Genomic DNA, 20,623 nt, shown 5'->3' on the forward strand with positions numbered 1-20,623 from the left:
TCAGGGTGCAATGGGATTTACCTGCACTTGTTGGCCATTACAGATGTGGGGGATGTGTAGCATGTGCATTCACCACTGACACAAAATTTTAGGAAACATGATAAAAAATGGGCTTTAAAAACGTTTTTGAATACCAGAAATTTAATTTATGTGATTAAATGTCCTTGTATGAGACTATTTATTTTTTTTAAATAATTTTTATTGGCATTTTTGAACAACTACAGTACAATAGCATCAATATCGATTAAAATGTATTTTTCATCCATTTTACTTCTTGTCATGGAATAGAATTACATCGTATTTTGCGCCCTCCTTAACAGTTCTGGAATTGGTGATGTTGATGCGGATAGACGGGTGAGACGAGTTCTATGTCCTTGCAAGGTAATCTGTAAGCTGTACTGGGAGTTGGGGTTCGCTCTCATTGTCAGCCCTACGCTTAAGTTGGTGGTATGTGCCAGCTGATGATGTAAACTGGAACAAACTTGGGAAGACATAACTGGGATACACTCTGTCTCATATTACGCCACTTGGTGGGGGCTGCCTAATTACTACATTTGTTGGCTAAGTCTCAGGTTGTGCATGCGCAGGGTGGGGGGGAGGATCCTGGAATGCCGTGTGAAGGGTAATACGCGTATTGTCCATTCTCGGCCTTTAGCCTTGGCCCAATCCTTGTATGAGACTATACGTGGGACAAACATCACAGATGGTGAAGCAACGCATCGCACAACATAAGAGCAGAAAAACATGCAAAGTGGAAGAAGCACCCCTTGTCCATCAATATCAACAAATGCAACACACTGAGAATGAGTTACAGTGGCAGGTAATAGAAGCTGTCATCACAGACAACCGAGGTGGCAACATCAGCGAGCTACTTAACCATAGAGAATGTAAATGGATAGATTTGCTGAAAAGCACCTGTAGTGGGCTTAATGATGTGGATGACCTCAGATGCCTTTCTATCCTGCCCGCATAACAGTTGCATCTGAATGAGGACCCCTGTTTCTGAATAATAGATACAACTTAATTAGAACATTTTAGTGAACATTACACAATGTGGGGGTCTTTATAGGTCACATGACCCGGTTTGCATTGACAGCTGTGTGTGGCAGATACTGTACATTTACTGCAATTTGTGTGTTAAATTGAGAAGCATTTTGTACATTGCAAGACAATTTTCTAAATTACACGAAGCAGTCTAACAAAAGAGTCCACTGCGAAAAGTTTTTAATGTGACTTCAAACCATCTAGTTTGAGCTCTCTCAACTATGTACACTTTGTGTATCGGTATTTTTGTGATGAGATAATGGGCGATTGATAGTTCACACCTTTGATGAGATTTTATATATGACGCTCTGTATATCTTTATTTGCAATTTTGTGATAAGATAACGGGTGATTGATAGTTCACACCATTTGATGAGAATTTATAAATGACGCAAAGACCGTGACTGACATTGTCTACGTGGACACGGTTGCTTCGGGTAGCAGTATAGCCTTTGCAGAGAATAGTGAAACTGAGAAAGGTTAACTTCCGGTTGAGTCCGGCCAATATTGTATAGATCGGCACTGCACGCAGAGAGAGTAGTTCACATAGCGTCAATGCTTGCAGTAAGTGTGTTTTCAATAGTGCACTAGTATCAGAATGTTTTTAATATGCATACTCAGGAAATAACGTAATAACGCTATGTTTTTAGAGTGAGTGAATAGTCACCGTACGGTACCCACGGAGCCATCTGGTTCCCACGGAGTAAGGACTCGGACCTGTTGGTAAATTTGTTTTACATGAAGCATGTTTTGAATGCATGTCACATTCGGCTTATCTGACTACAATGCACTACATAGTCATCACATGGGCCGTTTTATTTACCACGAGGCATCCCGTATATGTGAATTACATTTGCAGAGATGGACACGGTACCGGCTGGTCATGTAGATACCATTGGTTTACCAGCACTCGCCCCACGTGAGGAAGTTGGAGCGCAAATGACTGGGTATTAGTGACACAGGTATACTGAGATTGCATGTAGTACTTTTGTATATACACTGATCCTTATACACAGCTCTGTATGAATAATTATGGGCTCGGTAATTCAACAGATACCTTAGGTACCATGGAGATGATACCGGGATGGCTTGGAGGAGCTATCTGCCTGACATTATTGTGTAGAGGCATGGCATGCAAACAGACACTCGTTTGATCACTATGCATGCACAGGTTACAGGCACGTTTATACCACACTTTTGAGGTGCATGAAACATTGATGATGCATGGCACATTACGTGGAGATGTGGAATTGGCCCATTTAGCAAATACAACCATATATAATTTTTTCTAGAGCGTTGTTCTGACTGTGTGAGCCTTGTCCGATATGGACTGAAGGACTGTAGGCGATATTGGACTTCTTGGAAAGTACATTACCTAAAAGATCGAGTTAAGTTACTCAGACGAGTCCCCAGACATGACCGTTTCCTGACCAGTGGATGGATATCCCCTGGTAAGTCTAGGATGATTGTGCATCTAGACTGGAAACATTGAGTAAACTTTGACTGACAACTGGTTTTTGGTTTCTGTCCCCCTTGTTTTTAATATTCTGCAGGTAATAAATCAGACCACTATTGTCCTGAAGAGACCCCGAGATTTGACAGAGGTTGAAACATCGACATACGTTTTCATCTAGTCATTTTGACCAATGATTGCCTTACATGTTGTAATAGGATATAAACATGTAGTCCCCTTGTAAATACACAAACCAGTGAATCTGTATACATTGCTTCTTATGTGTACAGTTTTTGTTATATGTTTGTCACACTTGAGCGCCACGTCCCCTGCACTTATGTTATCTATTTGATTATTACCTGAATATCGAACAGTTTAATGGAAGAATGAAAATATAGAAAAAAATGAAATATTATCACAGAAACCTCTTGTCAGTCTATATATAAATGTATCTATTTTTGTTTGTATTAATGTTTGTATAAAACAACACCAGAGTGTGTAGGTACCACCTGTCATTGTGAAATAATAACATTGAATGGTGAGCTTCCCCGGATTGATACAAGAGGACTGCCAGCACATCTTTTGGAAAGAGTCCCACGGTGGGCACTGTTTTGTATATAAAGTACACTTACCCAGTCCCTGTGGGCAGAAAAGGGGTTGTCCTTTTGAGAATATATATATATATATATTATCAATCCATCAGGAAAAACATACCTTCTAACCAAATCAACAATTTTTGTATGGCCCTGAGCTTTGTCTCTGGTACTCCACAAGTAAGTAGATAGGTGTCCCCACAATCCCCTTTGAAAAATATAAAGTGTTGCTAATACTTTTGATGGCTACCACCAAACAATGCAGCAACGACTTGGTTGTTTGTCCTTCACATCATATAAAGACTTACCAAATGGCTAGTACAGAGGCTGAATCATAATAGGAAAAAAGATATTTCACGACTAATACGCCTAGGGTTTAAATTCAACTACATATTCAGGAATCCTTGTTTATGAAGTGTTGTTAAATTAGGCAGAAAAGAAACGCCCCCCTTTTTGTGATCTTGCTAAAGATAGCTTGAGGTGTATGCCACAGACATTATAGAAACCATTATTTAAACATATATTTAGATTGGGCTTTGTGACTTAACCTTGCTCATGTTTGGATGTATTTTTCATACATTTCAACTCCATACTCTTGATTTGATAGAGTTCCTTCTTAATATTGTGTTTGTCTTCTCCAACAGCATTTAAGGTTCACTCTGCCGATATGTCCCCAACACAGTGCCTACATGCCGCTCGTTCTCTCCCTCCTTCCATCTCATCCCTAAGCCAGCACTGAGCATTTTTGCCTCTCTGTGCTTCACTCTCTATTATCCCTGCCTCTCTGTCCCTATATCTCCCCTGAGGACCACCTAGCCTGCCACCCACTGCTGCCACTATTGGCTCTGACAATACTTGTAAAATTACATTGCAAGCAACAGCAAACTTAGAGCATCGGGTGCCTATCTTGGAATGTTATTTTGTATACTTCCAAGATGTTTGCCTCATTGTATTTAAAAGCAACATGACAGCCACCCTGAATTAGTGTAACAATATTATTTTGTATCCGTATTAGTATTCTATTCCAACGTGACCACCATGTTGCGTCTAAATGCAATGTGATCATCGTCTTAAACGTATACGAAATAACAATCAAAGACAGCTGCATGCCATTATTGGCTTTGCGATTGCTCCCACTGCAATTCTACAAGTGTTGGCATAAGTCAGTATCAGACATGCAAGACCAGTGTTGGAAATGCAAGACCAATTGGCTTTGCCAATGCTCGTTTACATATTTTGTCAATGAGGAATACAAAACGGGAGCCACACCATAAGAAATAAAAAAAAATCATAGGTAACACCTGTTTTTAAAAACCCAAGTAGGGGTACATTGGAGTCCACCTCTAACCTATTGAAGGCACTGGGAAAGGTTGCCATTATCCAACCACAGGAACATCATCAGTGTTTGGGAGAGTGGCAATCAGAGTTCAGGTCAATATAGGAGGGGCCAAGACAGCACTGTTAGATATGATATCATGGACAAAGGAGAACCTGGTTTGCTTATGCTGTTACACCTATCAGCAACCTTCACTACTCAGCCACAACATATTTGTGCAAAGTTTCCATGAGTTTGAAGAGGTTTCACAGGTGGTAAATGATTTGCATAATGTATCTGACAGGCACAGTTGAAAATGGATGAGGCAGCATCATCATTTGTAAAGTGACCTGTGGAATCCCACAGGGCTCCTGTCTCTATCTACTATTATTTAATGTGTAAATGCAGCCCCTAGATGAGTTCCTCTGAAAAGTGTCTGCATCTTTACAAAATTGACGAAATGAGGGACAAGCTGTTGATCTATTGTCAGGGAGGCTTTCAGCTGGTCAAATTGAGATCAGCACTATTCTTGACTACATTCAGCAGTAGAAATATGAAAATTTCCCAAGACTTAATAAAGAAAAACCTTACTTTATGACTACTGGTCCAGACCATATTGCAAGTCATAGCAGAGAGAAGTACGCTACGATCATGCCAGGCAGCCAGAGTATTCCTGTAAAAGAGAAAGTTAAATCCATCGGAGTGTTCTTTATGTCAGTATGATGACTGATTGAAAAACCATTTCAGTCGTTGTAGCATCCCACTACCATCTGAAACTACTCTTTAGAGTTTGCACTTATTTGGGAAAACCTGGGGGGGCAAATGTATCATGTATCAATCGTTCAACGTCATCTAATCAAGCTGAGGCAGATAAAAAGTGCCATCTTACATCCTTGCTCGTGTTTCCCAGCTATCTCCTGCCTATTGATCCAGTCATTCCCTCCCAACCCCCCTCAGACTACCACACCACTTCTCCTCCGGGCCAATGACTGAATTTTTATCGGTTTCAGTAATCTCACAAAATTGGATCACTTTGCATAATTTGCCACCACAAAAGACACTTACTTTTTTATTTATCCCCACGATGGCCAATACTGTTCAAATTTGTTCTTAACAAGCACTGGCAAAGCCAATATGTCTCGCCTATGTGAGATCTATTGCTCTTGTCAATTTTTTGGGGGTCATGCACAGCAGATGTGCAGCATGACTGAAAGTAAAAATGAAAAGTTCTAAGACGCGGTCATTTTTTTATTTTTGTTACTTTCAACTATGCTATACAGTAGCCATACTACTGTACAGCATGGCAAAAAATTGACAAACTCCACAAAAATGTGAGCGGAACCCTTACAGCGTAGGGGACAGGGTCATTTATCAAAAAAATCATGGTAGTGTCCCCACATGACACTATGTTTCCTTGCACACCAGGCGCTCCCTTATTCACACCTGTACCACACAAAAATAAAGTGCTGAACCCATTTATATGTAATAATATATCATGTTATTGTTTTAGCAGTATAAATTGTTAAAAACAGTACCAATTATTAAATAAAACACAGCCTGGCAAATTCTGGTGCTGATCACAGAGTAATCTCTTGGTGTATATACAGGCTCAGTTTATGCATTAATGTACATAAATTAAAAAACATTAAATCATCAACACCACATTAAAAAAGCACATACCTCTCTAACATGTAGCTATCCATATGGATTATGGTTATTGTACCTGTACATATGGATAGCTACATGTTAGATATTTATGTGCTATTATTACATCTAAATGGGTTCAGCACTTTAGTTTTGTGTGGCAGAGGTGTGAATAAAGGAGCGCCTGGTGTGGAAGGAAATACAGTGTCACATGGGGGACACTACCTTGATTCTTTGTTGAAAAATTGGCAAAGCCAAATAGCTCTAGCCTTTGGCTTTGTCAATGCTTTTTTCAATGTTGTACAACAGTGCGGCTGTCGTGCAGCATGGTTGAAAGCCAAAACAAATGCTATGACGTGCCTAGTGTTAAATGCTTCATAGCACCTTTTTTTCTTTTAGGCATGCTTCACAGCTGCTGCATTGCTGTACATGTCTAAAAAAAAGTGACAAAGCCAATAAATCTCACATAGGCAAGACATGTTGGCTTTTCCAATGTTAGTTTTAACACTCACTGCTTCAGAATGTGAGATTGCAACGCATTTTCTTATGTGTTATTGTATTGCTAGTGCTTGTCTATATCCTCTTCTCCCAAGCATCATAGCTTGATGTTCTTAACCCCTTCGACGCTTATGGCGGAACGGTTCCGTCATGCACGTCGGTTGGGCTGTGCTTATGACGGAACCGTTCCGTCATGGCCCCGCCCGCGCTCAGAACCTTCAGCACCGCGCGGGAATCCGCGCAGCGCTGAAGGGGTTAAACCTTGGCTGATCGCACTCAAATTGTACTTGAAGAGGTAGATCGCCCACTCAACTTTACAATTTAACTTCTTATCTTGATGAAATTAGCTACTGGATGCGGAGGAGTTTTGCACAATTAAATGGCACATGAGGTGGTGTTGCTGAGCACTCAAGGACAGTTAAACAGTCCCTCGCTGAAAGGGACTGTGATGGCATTCTTTAACATGGAGACCGGCCTCAGCCTCTTAAGCAAGGTAAAGAATTTAAGGATATTCCATGACAAAAATCTCTCATTGCAGTGTCGGAAAAAAAACACAAGACAATAATAATAAACCAGTCCTTCTCTTCAAACACCGAGAATCCGGAACCGTCTAAAAGCAGATCTAAGACTCAACCTTAACTTGTCTTTCAGGAAAAATTTAAAGACACATCTATTTAATGTGCACTACAGTGACCAACTCTACCCCTCCTCCTCTCCTTATCGAATCCATTCAGGTTTTGTCAATTTAAAGCCACTATTTTCCTATCCTATATACCTCCACTCATCGCCGTAAAATACGTCTTCCTATATTGTTCTAGCTTTATGAAGTGCTCCGTTGAACAAGTGACTAGAATCGTGCAACAAATACCTTAAATACATAAACAAATAGATAAATAAATAAAGGTAAGTCTACTAGAAATATTTGTTTTATTTCTGCTTTCACTGAAAAAAACAGTACATCTAATGGTGTGTTCTTTCAAGTTCATAAGGCCCTATTATCTGATCAACTCTGAATTGGACTACTCAAACTAGAATTATACAGTAGGGTTGGACCAAACTATGCAGCAAGGAATGGCAAATGATGTGGCTAATTGTAGCACGTTTTGTGATAGTACTTCATTATTTTGACATGTTTCCAATATATGGGTAAAGGTTTCACCTCATCAGTACAAGTTCAACGCCCAAAAACAGCAACAAGCAACAGAGAGGTTACTGGTCAACCTTTGTAAAGGGACTTTCTCTGTACAACATGTATTGCCATGTTCTTAGTAACTTTTGATCTGTTTGAGTTACAAACTAATTTTGTCCTAAAATCTGATTATGCAGCATATGATAGATAATGTGGCAAATGCAGCAAATCTATATTTATGAGGAAAATGTCACAGCTGCAGAATCGCATTATTCCAGTAGCCGTGACAATATCTTAAGTTACACCTAAAAAGTCATCCAGAGTCTTCGGTTACCTTCAATTGTAGGGAGCCACCTCATCAGAGCACTTACAACACACTACCAGGGTGCAGATTCCTGTTCAAATCTGATTTGTATTACACTAGCATAAGGTATTGAGTTAAAATGTATTGACTTGTTACAGAGGATTGGGTTGCTATTCTCCCTATTCAACTTAATGTCAAACTGTCCATTTATATAGCAAGAAAACTATGTATTCCTTTAATAAAGGCATTTCCACGCTTACCTTTGCTCTTCACCAACAGATGGGCAGAATTTTTCAACAGAGTGGTCGTTCTATGGAATGTCTTATGAGAATCCTAAATTCCAACCGTCTCACAGCCATAGTCAAATTTTAATTGAACAATCCATTATTGTAATCACAGAAAAACAAACCTTGTGTTGGAATACAAATTGGAGTATTAAATTATAAGTGATGCAATTTAAAACTAAGAGACTTGGTCTAAAGGAAGTTTAACATCAGTGTCATAACATTTTGATGCTAGGAACAGGGCCCATATACTTTACAAAAAGGATACCAACCCTCACGCTGTGAGGTCAGGATTGTCCTGAAAGTTCATCTTTTCTGCTAAGATTCTGACACTTGTGTTTCTTCTGGGAAACACAAAATACAGGGTATGGTTGGAAATGTTCAAGTATACTACACCATATACAACACTATATACATAACATAAGCATCTAATTACTAGACTTCAATGAAAAGCATGTAAATCCAATGGAGGTGAAGTACCGTCATTCAATGTTCCATATCAAATAAATCAGTTCTTAGCTATTTAGCAAATAAATAGTGGACAAACACCTTTAATAGAAAACTAAAAGTGTCACTTGATTCACTGTTTGTCTATTAACATGTGGACTTATTGTTCACTGCTCTTGAAAGAACACTGTACACTGCCCCCCTCATTCAGATGGGAAACCAATAAGGCAAATGTATTTGCCAGTTTCCTAGGGTGAGCCTCCATCAGAGTGTTAACATTAAGGTCTACAGGCATCAATGTAATCAGTCAGTAATGCAACTTCAGACAGCATTTCTCTACACGGATGCATTGTGTGGGTGAGGTGGAATTGAAAGGTTGCCTTGTGTCTTCAAAGACTTGCATGGTCGAAAGTTTATTTCTTTAGCATACTGTAAAATAAATTGCTTCTGTTCACTGCATACAAAGGGCAACCAAAAAGCTGTACAGACTTTCACAGCTTTACATTTTTGAGAAGTAACTTGATCTACATGCTCATTCTTTCTGTTAGGGTAAAGAAAGCAAGTATCTGAGAGAAACAGAAAGCAGTGAGAGCTGAAAGCGACATATTCAGGCGTATCAGGTGACGCGCCCGAGAAAAAATCCCATGTTAAGCTGGGGGAAAAGAGACACAAAATGTCTTTCGCGAGATCCTGGCTTCAACAGAGCTAGGAAAGACTTTAAGGAGGTGAGAGTCAGCCACGCTGATTGACCGTGTGAGCTGCTCCCATGTCATTTTAACCAAATGTCGACTGGTTAATTCTCATTGGAGCTACTTAATAGGGATTTCCAAGGCCATCACATTCATAGTGACACACCTTGCCACTATGGACCGTTGTAGTCACAAAAACACGCCAGCTTTTACTTAAAGTTAATCTGAGAATATGTTTAGGAGACAAATCAAAGGTAACCCTGAAACTTGGAACCCTGCTGAGAGGAGCTACACTCCTTGTTACTTCCTGTCACAATGCCATGTTCATGCTTCTGTTCATTTTAGATTCCTTTACAGATGTCTCACTTGCTAGTATAACAGACTGTGTCATCATAACCTCTATCTCTAGGGCTTCAAGAAAACGTCCACCCTGTCCTTTTATCAGCTTTATTGATGGGGCATTGTTTTAGAGATAAAATATGAACTTTGAGGTGAGTCGGTCTCCTACCCTGACCAATGCAGACATAAAAAGAAATTACAGACCACTTGACCGGGAGATGGTGGGGTGGAATGTCTTATTGGAGTCAACAGCCTCTACCCACATCCATAGGTGCTGATAGTAGGAATGAGGGGGTGCTGCAGCACCTCCAAAACGACCATGCTGTCGTTAAGAATGTGAGGGGGCAGTAAAGATGCCTTCTAATCTGGTGTCTATCTTATCACATTTCCAATACATTTAAAGACTAGGGTCAAAAGTCAAGCTATGTCTTCTGACAAATTGATGTTTATTCTTTTAAAAGGTATGTTGGCGTTAACTTTTCACTCTCTAACTGCAATGAAACAGAATATTGTAAATTGAACTATATGATAATCTTGCCAGGGTACAGAGAGTGTGAAAGAAAGGCTGTAGGGTGCAGCCGTGGTACGTGCAGGTAACAGCGGCGGGGCAGTGGGGCCGTGTAAAGGGAGATTCTGAGGGACGAGGCCAAGGGAAAATTAAATAATTCATTTGTTTCCCCTCTGCATCGTCTCTCGGAATCTCCCCTTACACGGCCCCACCGCCTGACCGCTGTTACCTGCATGGACCGCGGCTGGTAGGATGGTATTTTATTTTCTAACACATTTTAAACACCAGTAAATTAACTGTACCATTATTTCAAACTCTAACAGCAGCAAAGAAAGCACAAATGAGGTACATTTTTATTCGATGCTCTAAACAAAGAATTTTTTAATAGGATCAAAATAAATCAAGGCATGACAAATGATGTTTGCTGAAATCCTTTTTCCACACATTACCATCGAAAATGCGCTTTCTGTAAATGTCAGTGAGCTACTGCACCATGCTTTAGTGGTATGCTTGTGACAGTGTGCTCCAAAATGCACCACCGAACTCGTACCCTTATCACTCTCCTGCTAAATCGGCATGGCTCATTTGCCTCACTTGATCTGTGTGTGATGCTTGGATATTTTACACTCCCTCACTTGAGTGATATGACATTTATGGCAGCAGCACCATCATTCTGAGAATCGTTCCAGTACCCCTGCCCGCATCCACCCTTTGGTGGGGTTGCTGCAGTCTTTTTTTGCTGTTATAGAAAAACAGGTGCACTTGTACGGTAATTAAAAGAGCTGCGTCACAGTTCGCCATGCGCTGTTCAAAAGCTCACAAATTCTACAGGCAGCACAGCCCGCCTGTAGAATGTGTGAGCGTTTGAACAACTCGATTGTGTATAGATATTGCACGTATATACATCATCTTATGAAGAGTTGGGGAAAGAGACAAACCATGTTGTCGACGCTCTCACAGAAATGTATTTCCGATGTGCATTTTGCACAATAGTCTACAATTGCCTAATTAACAGAGCATCTGACAAGGTGCGAATCTGCGGGCCAGATGGAGCCCAGCCCTGCACCGAACAACAAGGGCGTCTCTCGGCCAGCTAATGATTGGGCTAACATTGAAAGTGCCATTTGTACCTCATGCTCTAAACTGTGGTTCCCTCATTCCTTCCTTCCTCACCCTGGGCCAGATATTGCCTTGTATGTGTAAATAGCCAGAGTGGAGATGCTGTCTTGTGGCTAAACTGCTGATTTAATGAAACCAAAGTATCTTACTTATCTTGCAATCTTACTTCGAATCTTAGTCTCCTCCAATATTGTATGGCCTTTTTTCTTATCAGACTCTAAAAACTCGTGCCTCATTTAGAAAGCGTCATCGTAAATCTTGACATAGTTGCCATAAAAGCCCATACAAATTGAAGATATCAATGCAAACAATATGATAAAAACCATGGAATCAAGCAGTTTAAATTAGTTTAAATTCCTAAAATTCATTTAATAGCAAGTTTTAAATAGTTGCATCCATTATCTAAAAGGAATGAACATTAAAATAGAAAAAAACACATATAATCATACTTTAGCAGCGCAGGGTCATAACACGTCAGTACATGTTCTTAAAGAAGCAGTCTTCAAAAGGCTAGCTTTTTTGTCTAGTCCTCCACGTATTTAACAGGAAACCGGGAAACAACAAATACGATTGTTTGACAAGTATGAGTCCTCAAAATCTTAATTGCTGTTTTAATATCTCTAATCCCCAGGTTGCGAAAAAGCGGCAGAATCCACTTCCTCCTGTACCTATGATAATATGGGCAAAAAAGAACAACATGGTGGATTGATTCTGTAACCTGCGGACAAAAGGGACAGGAGGCATTTGAAACAGAAAAGGCCTGCTGCCATTTCACTGTAACTGTCCCTATTGGTAAACTCCCAAACTGGAATGTCATATAAAGTGCTTTGGCGCGAGGCAGCTCAGTCTCACCGAGAAAAACCTCAACGGAGTAAATATCTTTAAACTCCGGGAAGGCAGAAGTGAGGGAACCCACCCTCCCATTCCTAAAGAGCACAGCATCTACAAAGTGCCAATGTCAACCCTTGAGGGTGGACTTCGAGAGCGCACATGCCACCTCAGGGGTAAGAAGCATTTTCTTCGACTAACTGTGTTTTACTTCAGGTGGAGGTGCGACCAGCACATGATTTTCCAGGGGCCAAGAGTACCTCACGACTACGGCTGGAGTAAGAATTAACTACTCACAAAAAAATATGAATCAGGCCGGATAATTGAGGAGTAATTCAGACACGAGTTGGGCACCCTTGCTCACTTAGGATAGATACGGGATAACCACTCAGAAATGACAACAAAAAACACCCACGTGTACTTTAACAGTCCCAGTAATAGCGTCACGGTCTGGAAATGAAATGAACCACTACATTTCAGTTTCTTTGTCAAACTAGTGAGGATGGGCCTCACCAGACAACGCTCATTGCATAAAATCTTGTTTTTAAACACTACTTACCGCCCGCCATAAAGCTTCATACCCCTGCCAATTGCATGACTTAGCAGTACCAGACACCCAGCTGGGAAGAAACATGCTGGGAGACTCTGCTAAGGTGTAAACCCTTCTTCTATGGGTATGCTACGCATGCCTTTTAGAATCTTGCGTACACATTTGGATGGGTGTTCATTTGGTGACAGGGCTGCCCTTTGAAAATCCGAGCACTGGGCAGTAGAGATGCCATGCAGTTTAGGGAACGCCCCTTTCAGCTCAACCATCAGGCCCTCGAATACATACGGGCACCAGCTAAAAACTGCACTCCTCATAACCAGCACCAGTTGGGGAAATACTCCAGGGTGCTGCGCTTGTCTATTATTATTCAATATGTGCATTCTGTTGCTACAAAAAAAGTTTCTATAAAGCCTGCGCATAGACAGCAGACAGATCTCTGCCATGTGGTGGAATCGAGAAGCAGCAGCAGGAGCAGCCGAGCCAGGAAGCCCAGGCCCATAACGAAGTGTTCAGTCATGAAAGAGATCCGCTGCTACCGTTGCCACCTGATTTGTCCCTTCAAATGAGCGGTTCCATTGCATGTGGTTCTTCAGTATCTGCCCTTTTGGTGTAATTGTGACCAATTCACGACGAGCATGCGAGCAATCATGCTGGGTCGGATTCACAAAGCTGCTGTGCAAAGCCGGACACTGCACAGATGTCCTGAATTTTTTCGAATTCACAAAACTCTATATGAGTATGCATTGAAATATACATGCATTGAGATATACAAAAATCAAAGATTTTTAATGTGCACTTCCTCTGAAAAACCTAGGCTGGTTTATTCGCTGCAGAATTGTCCAAATACTGGACAATATACTTTTATGATCTTTATCTCATCATATCCTCTACAGGGAAAATGTTCAAATCATCTGCACTCCAATAAAATATGGTTTTTGTCCCTTTATTTTTGCACCCATTTTCCATGACAATGGTCACTCCGACTGCCACAGCATGAGATGTGTGTGATGAAGAGGTGTGGCGCCGCGGCCAGGGCGACTGACGCCGGGATCACGGTTCGATCCCCGGCCCCGGCGGCAGATTAGCCCAGCACCATGTGACTCTGGGCAATAGTTTTCTTAATCTTCCCGACGGCCCCTAGCGCCTAGAGACCCTTACGGGTGATTGTTCGCGCTTTACAAATGTGGATTATTATTATTATTATGAAAGCCTCGGGAGCTGCTGCTTTGAAGCCAATAGCACTTTGTGGATTGAGAGGGTTAAAGGGAGGGAGGACTATTGAGGCCATTGAGAGGGCTCTGTGTGTTTTCCTCTACTCATTGCACGGAACAGGCTACTACTTGGGAGCTGATGTTTGAGTGCAGCATTACTGAGGTTGCTTCACCGCAAAGAGGTTCTGAGATAGAGGCGACGGACAGTGAGTGGAGTCATGTTTTCCCACCCCCAGGCTCAACATTGGTGCGGACACCTGTAGGCCCTGGGGATAACTGGCACATTTCACCCTTTGCAGTGGTGCTCAGGGAGGCTGCTTGGTTTCTTTCTGACAGAGAGTGGCCTTCGGCTAAAAGAGGCCACGCAAGAAAGGCACAGCTTCTTAGCCCAGGTAATGGTCGGAGATCATTTAATCTCTGCTATTCTTTGCCTGCCACATATCATGTCTTGTAGCCAAGAGGAGTGTATGTGGGCAGGTGAGGAAACTGACACTTTAGTTTTTCATTTACAAACTAGCATCTTTCCCTCTGTTTAAACTTAAAAATGTACCAAGAGTAAGCAAACATAAAAGAGTAGTACCCTTCCTCAGCCTCTGAACAGGGGAGTGCCTCTTTCTAATTAATGTAACAAATACTTTGAACATCTTAAACGCCCAGTGCAAGTGCAAAAGACAGCCTAAGTATGTACAGTGCCCTGATTTCCAGTACAAATTAACCAAACAATTTGCAGCAAACATATGGATGAGGCAGCAATTAAAAAGTGAGTTAATGCTCAATTTTTGAGTTTTCACAATATTTTTTTCCATTGGCATGTTCATGTCCAATGTGTCTTCAACAATCCAGGTATATAGCCATATTACTATTTTATAAATATACGTTTTTTTCTGTATGAAGGTAAATTAAATGAATGGCATGCCCAGCTATACAATGAACAAAAGGCAAGGTGAAGTGCAAAGATTTAGTGACAGAAAGATTCCTTCAAAAAATCCTTTGGGGATGGCAGAAGGTGAGTCACATGTTAGATGTGTACTAACGCCTCCCCCATCCATAACATCCATAACATTTAACTAGGTGCGGTTCAAAATATATTTGTTAGTTTTATATGTTCTTACAGAAAAAAAAGCCTGCCTCCTCCAATAAGGGTCAAATTTCGGGGTGACTGCTCATTGACATCCCTGTTGAAGTTAACAGTGATGCATACCAACTAAACACTATTTGCGTATTAAGGTCATACCCTCTTGAGAGGCCTTTCCAACAGAATCAGTTTTAGTTGATGGATTTGAGAAAACACTCTTTAAAAATGACAGTTCTAGCACTATTTCGCTTTCATTTTTATGGAGGGAGTTGGGAAAATTCCAAATTTTCCACTAAACTGAACAGAAGCTAAAATGTAGTTTGCCTCTCCTAAGCCCATTGTGCTTGTGTTGAGGAGGAGCTTTGAAGTTCTTGCAGTTCTGCTGAGGAGCGAGTGTCTCAGGGCCTCACGGTGAGTTGAATGCCCATGGAGCTTAGGGCAAACAGAAGCCTCATAGAAACACATGGTAAACATGATCCCAATGACTATGGGGCAGAAGGATCTTCCAGGACAGAATAAGCAAGATCTACAAGGACTGAGGGTACATAGGGCTATCAGTGGCCCGGAGGGCGAGAAGGGCTGCAAGGACACCCGAGAGTAAGCAGCAGTGCCAGGGATCTGATGCCGAGCAAGAGTCTCAAGGGACACAAGGATGGACATGCGCTGAAGGGTTCTGAGTGTAACTGGATATTTTAGGACACAACTGATGATGAACAAGAGCCTCGATGATTGGCATGAGTGAGTGACAGCATTTGTATCGGACCCTCCACCTCAAGGGGGGTCTTCCTGCTGATTTGGTGTGAGCAGGGCTCACTGGTCCCTGAGGGTGGACAGAATTCTCCAGAACTTTAGGTATGATCCTCTGGAGACCTATTGGTATCTGGCGAATAAGGACACCTCTGGATGAACAGGAACGTTGGGGGCTGAAGGCAGTTCAGGGACCTGAGGGTGAGTACTGGAAAGGGGCTTTAGGGTGTGCGACAGATTCTGGAACCTGAGGGTGAGATGAGTGTCAGGAGATCTGTGGGTTATAGCATGTGAAAAATTGTGGTTCACATCTTGACTGAAGTTACTGGCCCTACAAGCTTTAAAACCCTTTAATTATCACAAAATAACATTCCCAACATTCGCGCCAGGATCCGATCTAAATGTCTTGCGAAGCACTGCATTCTGTGAATCAGGGACACTTTTTGGGATACTGGGGCCAATTTCCAGTCCAAATCCCACCCCGAGCAGTGGCGTCTGAGACCAGGAGATTCTGGGCAAACATTTCACAGGCAGATGGAGTTGTCACCGATTGCAATTTATTTGCTATATGGTTATAACACTCCGACCTTTCTGGTGTCTTCTATTTGAATATTTAAGGGGCCTAGTCAGGTTCTGAGTTCCGGGTGTGGCTGCCTGCATTGCAGCAACGAGAGACCACCTAGCCAGGGTTTGAATAGGACGTAGATCTCGGGCGTGCATTCACCTCATCACAGGAGCAGCACCTCAAGCTGCAGGGCATGCAGTGTCACATTAAGTATTTTGGGGCACTGGGCACAGTGATTCAACAAAAGGGGCTCTCTGACAAAGTTGTGAACACAAAGAGCCTGATCAATAGTAGAGTATCGATTGCTGCAGTTCAAAGGTCAGGGCTGGTTGGCCTTTTCCCCTCAGATGCTCTGCCAACCGTCGGGAAGTCCCACACTCGTGCACACAGGTTCACCCTGAGGTGTAAACAAGCTGCTTCCACAAACCATGCTCAGCTCTCGCCAGGAACGGTTCCAGGAATGGGCTTTGTGTCTCAGGCCTACGGCTTACTTGCAGTGATTACTTACAGCACAAACTATGTTAATCCCTTTGCGTCGGGCAGAAGACGTGATTAGTGGCCCATAGAAACACGGCATCTCTCGCGACGGCCACTGCACAGGTATAAAGTGCTTGCACTGCAGTGTGAAGATGGACGGTGAATTAGTGAGTCAGGTGCCGCAACCGCCACATGGCGAACTAGACACCCGCAAGTTTCAAACAACTGTAGTTATCAAAGACGGATCTCGCCCTCAGACAAATGAAGAGGAAAGGCCAGCCGCACCGCATATGCCACCTTCGCCCAACCCGCCAGAGGCTGTGCCACGCACCTTCTACATATGTCAATGAACTTAATGACCAATAGACGTTAATGTGGGCGTCCTGCCGCGTGTGGGAAGGGCTCAGTGTCTCCCATAAAGCAAAAAAAACCACATACATGAGCACTAGTCTGGATGAGGGCTCCCCTGAGGGTGGTCCTCCCTCTGCGCCTCATTAGCCACTGAGTGACCCTCGTGCATGCCGATCCTCGGGTGACGGTGACTTGGAAATCAGGCTGCTCTTGAACAAGGTGACCCACGTAAAGGGTAGAAGTACTCGCACAGCAGTAAGCTACTCACCCGCCCTGAGCTGGAGGAAGAACGGAAGTGACACGGCGTCTGCTCACACGCACAGGCAGCGCGTGCCTCTACCGCCTATGCTCTCTGCATCTCTGACAGGATTGCAGTCGGAGGGCCGAGGCGCCAGTGGCTGTACAGTGAGGCGAATGAACTGTGGTGTTGTGTCGCTCAGCACCTCAGGCTCGCCAAAGACGCGGGTTGCGGGTGCTAGAGTACATTTTCAGTGTAAATCGTGATTTCAGTACCCCTTGTCCAAGCACGAGGGCTCACTGGGGAGCGGAAACTTTTACTACTGCCCGCTCGTTAACCTTGGATGCCAAAGACTGGAAAAGAGCCGAGCACAAACTTGATCGCCCATGACCACTGAGCGGCGCCCCCTTCAAAATTAACCCCTACAAACACCACTACTCACCCACTACGAGTGGGTGGAGCCTCCCACAGGTGCCCGCCGGGATATGCCTACACACTGCACGAGCCGGGATGATGTCGCCGGAGGTGGTTGGTCTTCAGCAAGGTACAGACGTAGGAAGTGAATACCACTTCCCAAATTTCAGGCTGAACTTGTAAGTGCACCCAGCCGGGCACATGTCATCCCGGGTATAAAGAACACAGCAATGGAGGAAATGGAACTTAAGTTATGTGCAATTTCATGTGCTTCGTTACTCACCCTGGTGTCCCCCAGATCCGGATCTTCGTAGTACCCCTGTCCTGATTCGTATGCAGCGGCCCCGGGCACCAGCACTGAGTAGAGGAAAAATAGAGTGCCCCCCGGCAAGTGCATGGTGGCCGCGGGCGGGATTGGCGGCTGTCTCTCTCCAGTCCAATAATCCAGTGGCAGCCGATGCTGCGATGCTGAAAAGAGCCCCGCTCACTCCAGGCTCCCGCGCGGCTCCAACGGGGCTCCTGGCTGTCACCAGGTAATGCAGAGGCGGCTCAACCCCCCGCAACCGCTTTCTGTAAGGGAATCCAACCTTTGGAAGACACTGGATACCGGCTGCGGGGAAATCACTGGGAGATCACCTCGTTCCGACTGTGAAGAAGAGTTCACTGTGCCCCGGGTTTGGGGTGATCACTTGGTCCTGGCTCTGGGAAGATCATTGGGTCCTGGCCGCGAGGCCAAGACCTGGTCCCGGCTGTGCGGATATCGACGGGTCCCGCGTTGGGATTTTCACTTGATCTTGGCACTGGGTAGATCACTAGATTCAGGGCTTGGTAGATCACTCGGGCCCGGCTGCGAGGAGACCACTGGACCCCAAATGAGAGGAGATCCCTAGGTACCGGCAGTAGAGAGATCACTAGGTTCCTGCTGTGAAGGGAACACTAGATTCCGGTCGTTTGAAGATTGTCAGCCCCGCTGTGAGTTGAGCACTTGGTTCAATGTGCGTGCAGTTCACTACGCCTCGAACGTGGAGAACTCACTGCTGCTCTTCCTGCGGGGCTGGGATGGGGAGTAGGTGTCCGGCGCGCACTGGAAGCAGTGACAGAGCAGGGCTCGGCTGTTCACAGTAGCTCCAGCAGCGGGCGTGCGGAGGATGTCGGGGGAGCAAGCGCAGGAAGGCAGGGCAGGGCCCTGGCGGGGGAGGTCCAGGGATCCGGCACCTCCCTAAACAGCCCTCTACACCACCCCCCAGAGCTCCTTGTACCTCGCGCTGGACACTTAAGGCGGTCGCCGCTGTTTATAAACAAAAGAAACCCAGCACTGGAGACGCGCGCCTTCTGCAACATCCAACATTCCGGGCTCAGAGCGGGCCGAGGACAGCAGCATCTGCGGCTCCTCCAGGGACCGGCTTTATGAGTTCAAGCTGACGGGAGCGTGATGCTTTGCCACAGTCACTGATTTTTTTCGCATACAGTCTTTTTTTGGTAATCTGCCGGGGTTGTCCGCTCACAGTTTTGTTGCATTTGTCGCGCGCGGCACTAAAAGAATTCAAAATGTTCATCAACTTTGTCCTTGGAAGTTGCCAAAATATCCTTCAGGACACGTGAAACAGTGACGAAGTGAGTTCAATCTGTACTCTGTAGTACCACGACACTCTAGAGGCATCCAGAAAAGACGCATGAAACCTGTGCACAGCAAACCGTTTATTTCCAAATGCTTACCGACGCGGCCATTAATGAATGTCACGATGAACGTTCGCAATTACTTCATCAGATACATTTTATTAATTTACCTAATTTTATTGCTGCTGTTGAATACAGTTTATATGGCCCAAGGGCTGAACATAAAGGGAAAAAAACACCGTCTTGTGAGAGATAATACAACCAGTTATATAATATAAAAAGTCGAAGAAATGCACCATGGTGGGAAGAGAAGCAAAATGCAGCATTCCTCAATAGCGAATCATTGACTGGGGTTGAAAGTAAAACAAACACAAATACAAATAAAAGCAATAAGAGCTACGCAATAGGATCCCAGCGTTGGCGAGGTAGCAATGATCTGGGGCACAGCAATCCCTCTGAACAAGAGGACTTTCATTTCTTTTTGACTGTAGGTAGATAAGAGACAGTGTACATTAGGAGAGAATTAATTCCAAAGTCTTCTCGCACTGCCAGAGACTGATTGAGACTTAGGGCCTCCTTATGAAGGCGGTGGGACCTCCGCTGTCAGGCCGTTAGTGGCAGTCCCACCACCATCGGACCATACAACACCACCCGCCGCATTAGGATGGTGGGGGGATAGTCGGCAGTCAGAGAGAATGCCGGACACTAATCCGACGGGCTCAAGTTGCCCGTCGGAAAAACTATAATCCCTACAATGGTGGCGGTACCTGCTCAGGCACCACCATAGGGATGATAATGATAGTTTCGGCTAGGCCTGGGTGAAAATTCTGTTCCGCTCACGGAATTTGCGATAATTTGACATTTTCGCGTTCCGCGGAGAGCGCGAAAATGTCAACATTTCTGCAATCCGCATCTTACAGGAAATGTTTTTCTTGCTCGCGCTGTAGAAAAATACATTCTCACGTGCGCGCGATCGCCTTACCTGAATCCCCGCGTTCGTCGACAAGTTTTCCCGATCCGGTCGCGTTCTCCACTAGATGTTGGATTGTTGGTAGCCATTTGCGCTGTCTCGCGACAGTTCGCGCCCGCATTAATGGCATTCGTTGCGCGATCACGTCATTCATCGCGCAATCACGTCTTTCTTCTCGCGAGCATGCACCGCGAGACAAGTAAAAACAAGATGGC

General features: G+C 43.9%; 1 protein-coding gene across 2 annotated transcripts in view; it reads right to left on the bottom strand.

The window, feature by feature from the left end:
- The window catches only part of VEGFC (vascular endothelial growth factor C), a 418,203-nt gene extending 399,259 nt beyond the window's left edge, over nt 1-18,944 (bottom strand). The window contains exon 1 of one of the 2 annotated variants that reach the window (XM_085641867.1): nt 18,105-18,944. In XM_085641867.1, coding sequence (XP_085497993.1) covers nt 18,105-18,218 — 114 coding nt within the window. In that variant the 5' untranslated portion in view covers nt 18,219-18,944. The remainder of the gene's footprint in view (nt 1-18,104) is intronic. The other variant, XM_085641868.1, reaches the window with a different exon arrangement.
- Nucleotides 18,945-20,623: the final 1,679 nt, after the last annotated feature.

The sequence above is a fragment of the Triturus cristatus genome, chromosome 2_2, assembly GCF_964204655.1.
Source record: "Triturus cristatus chromosome 2_2, aTriCri1.1, whole genome shotgun sequence".
Lineage (NCBI taxonomy): Eukaryota > Metazoa > Chordata > Amphibia > Caudata > Salamandridae > Triturus > Triturus cristatus.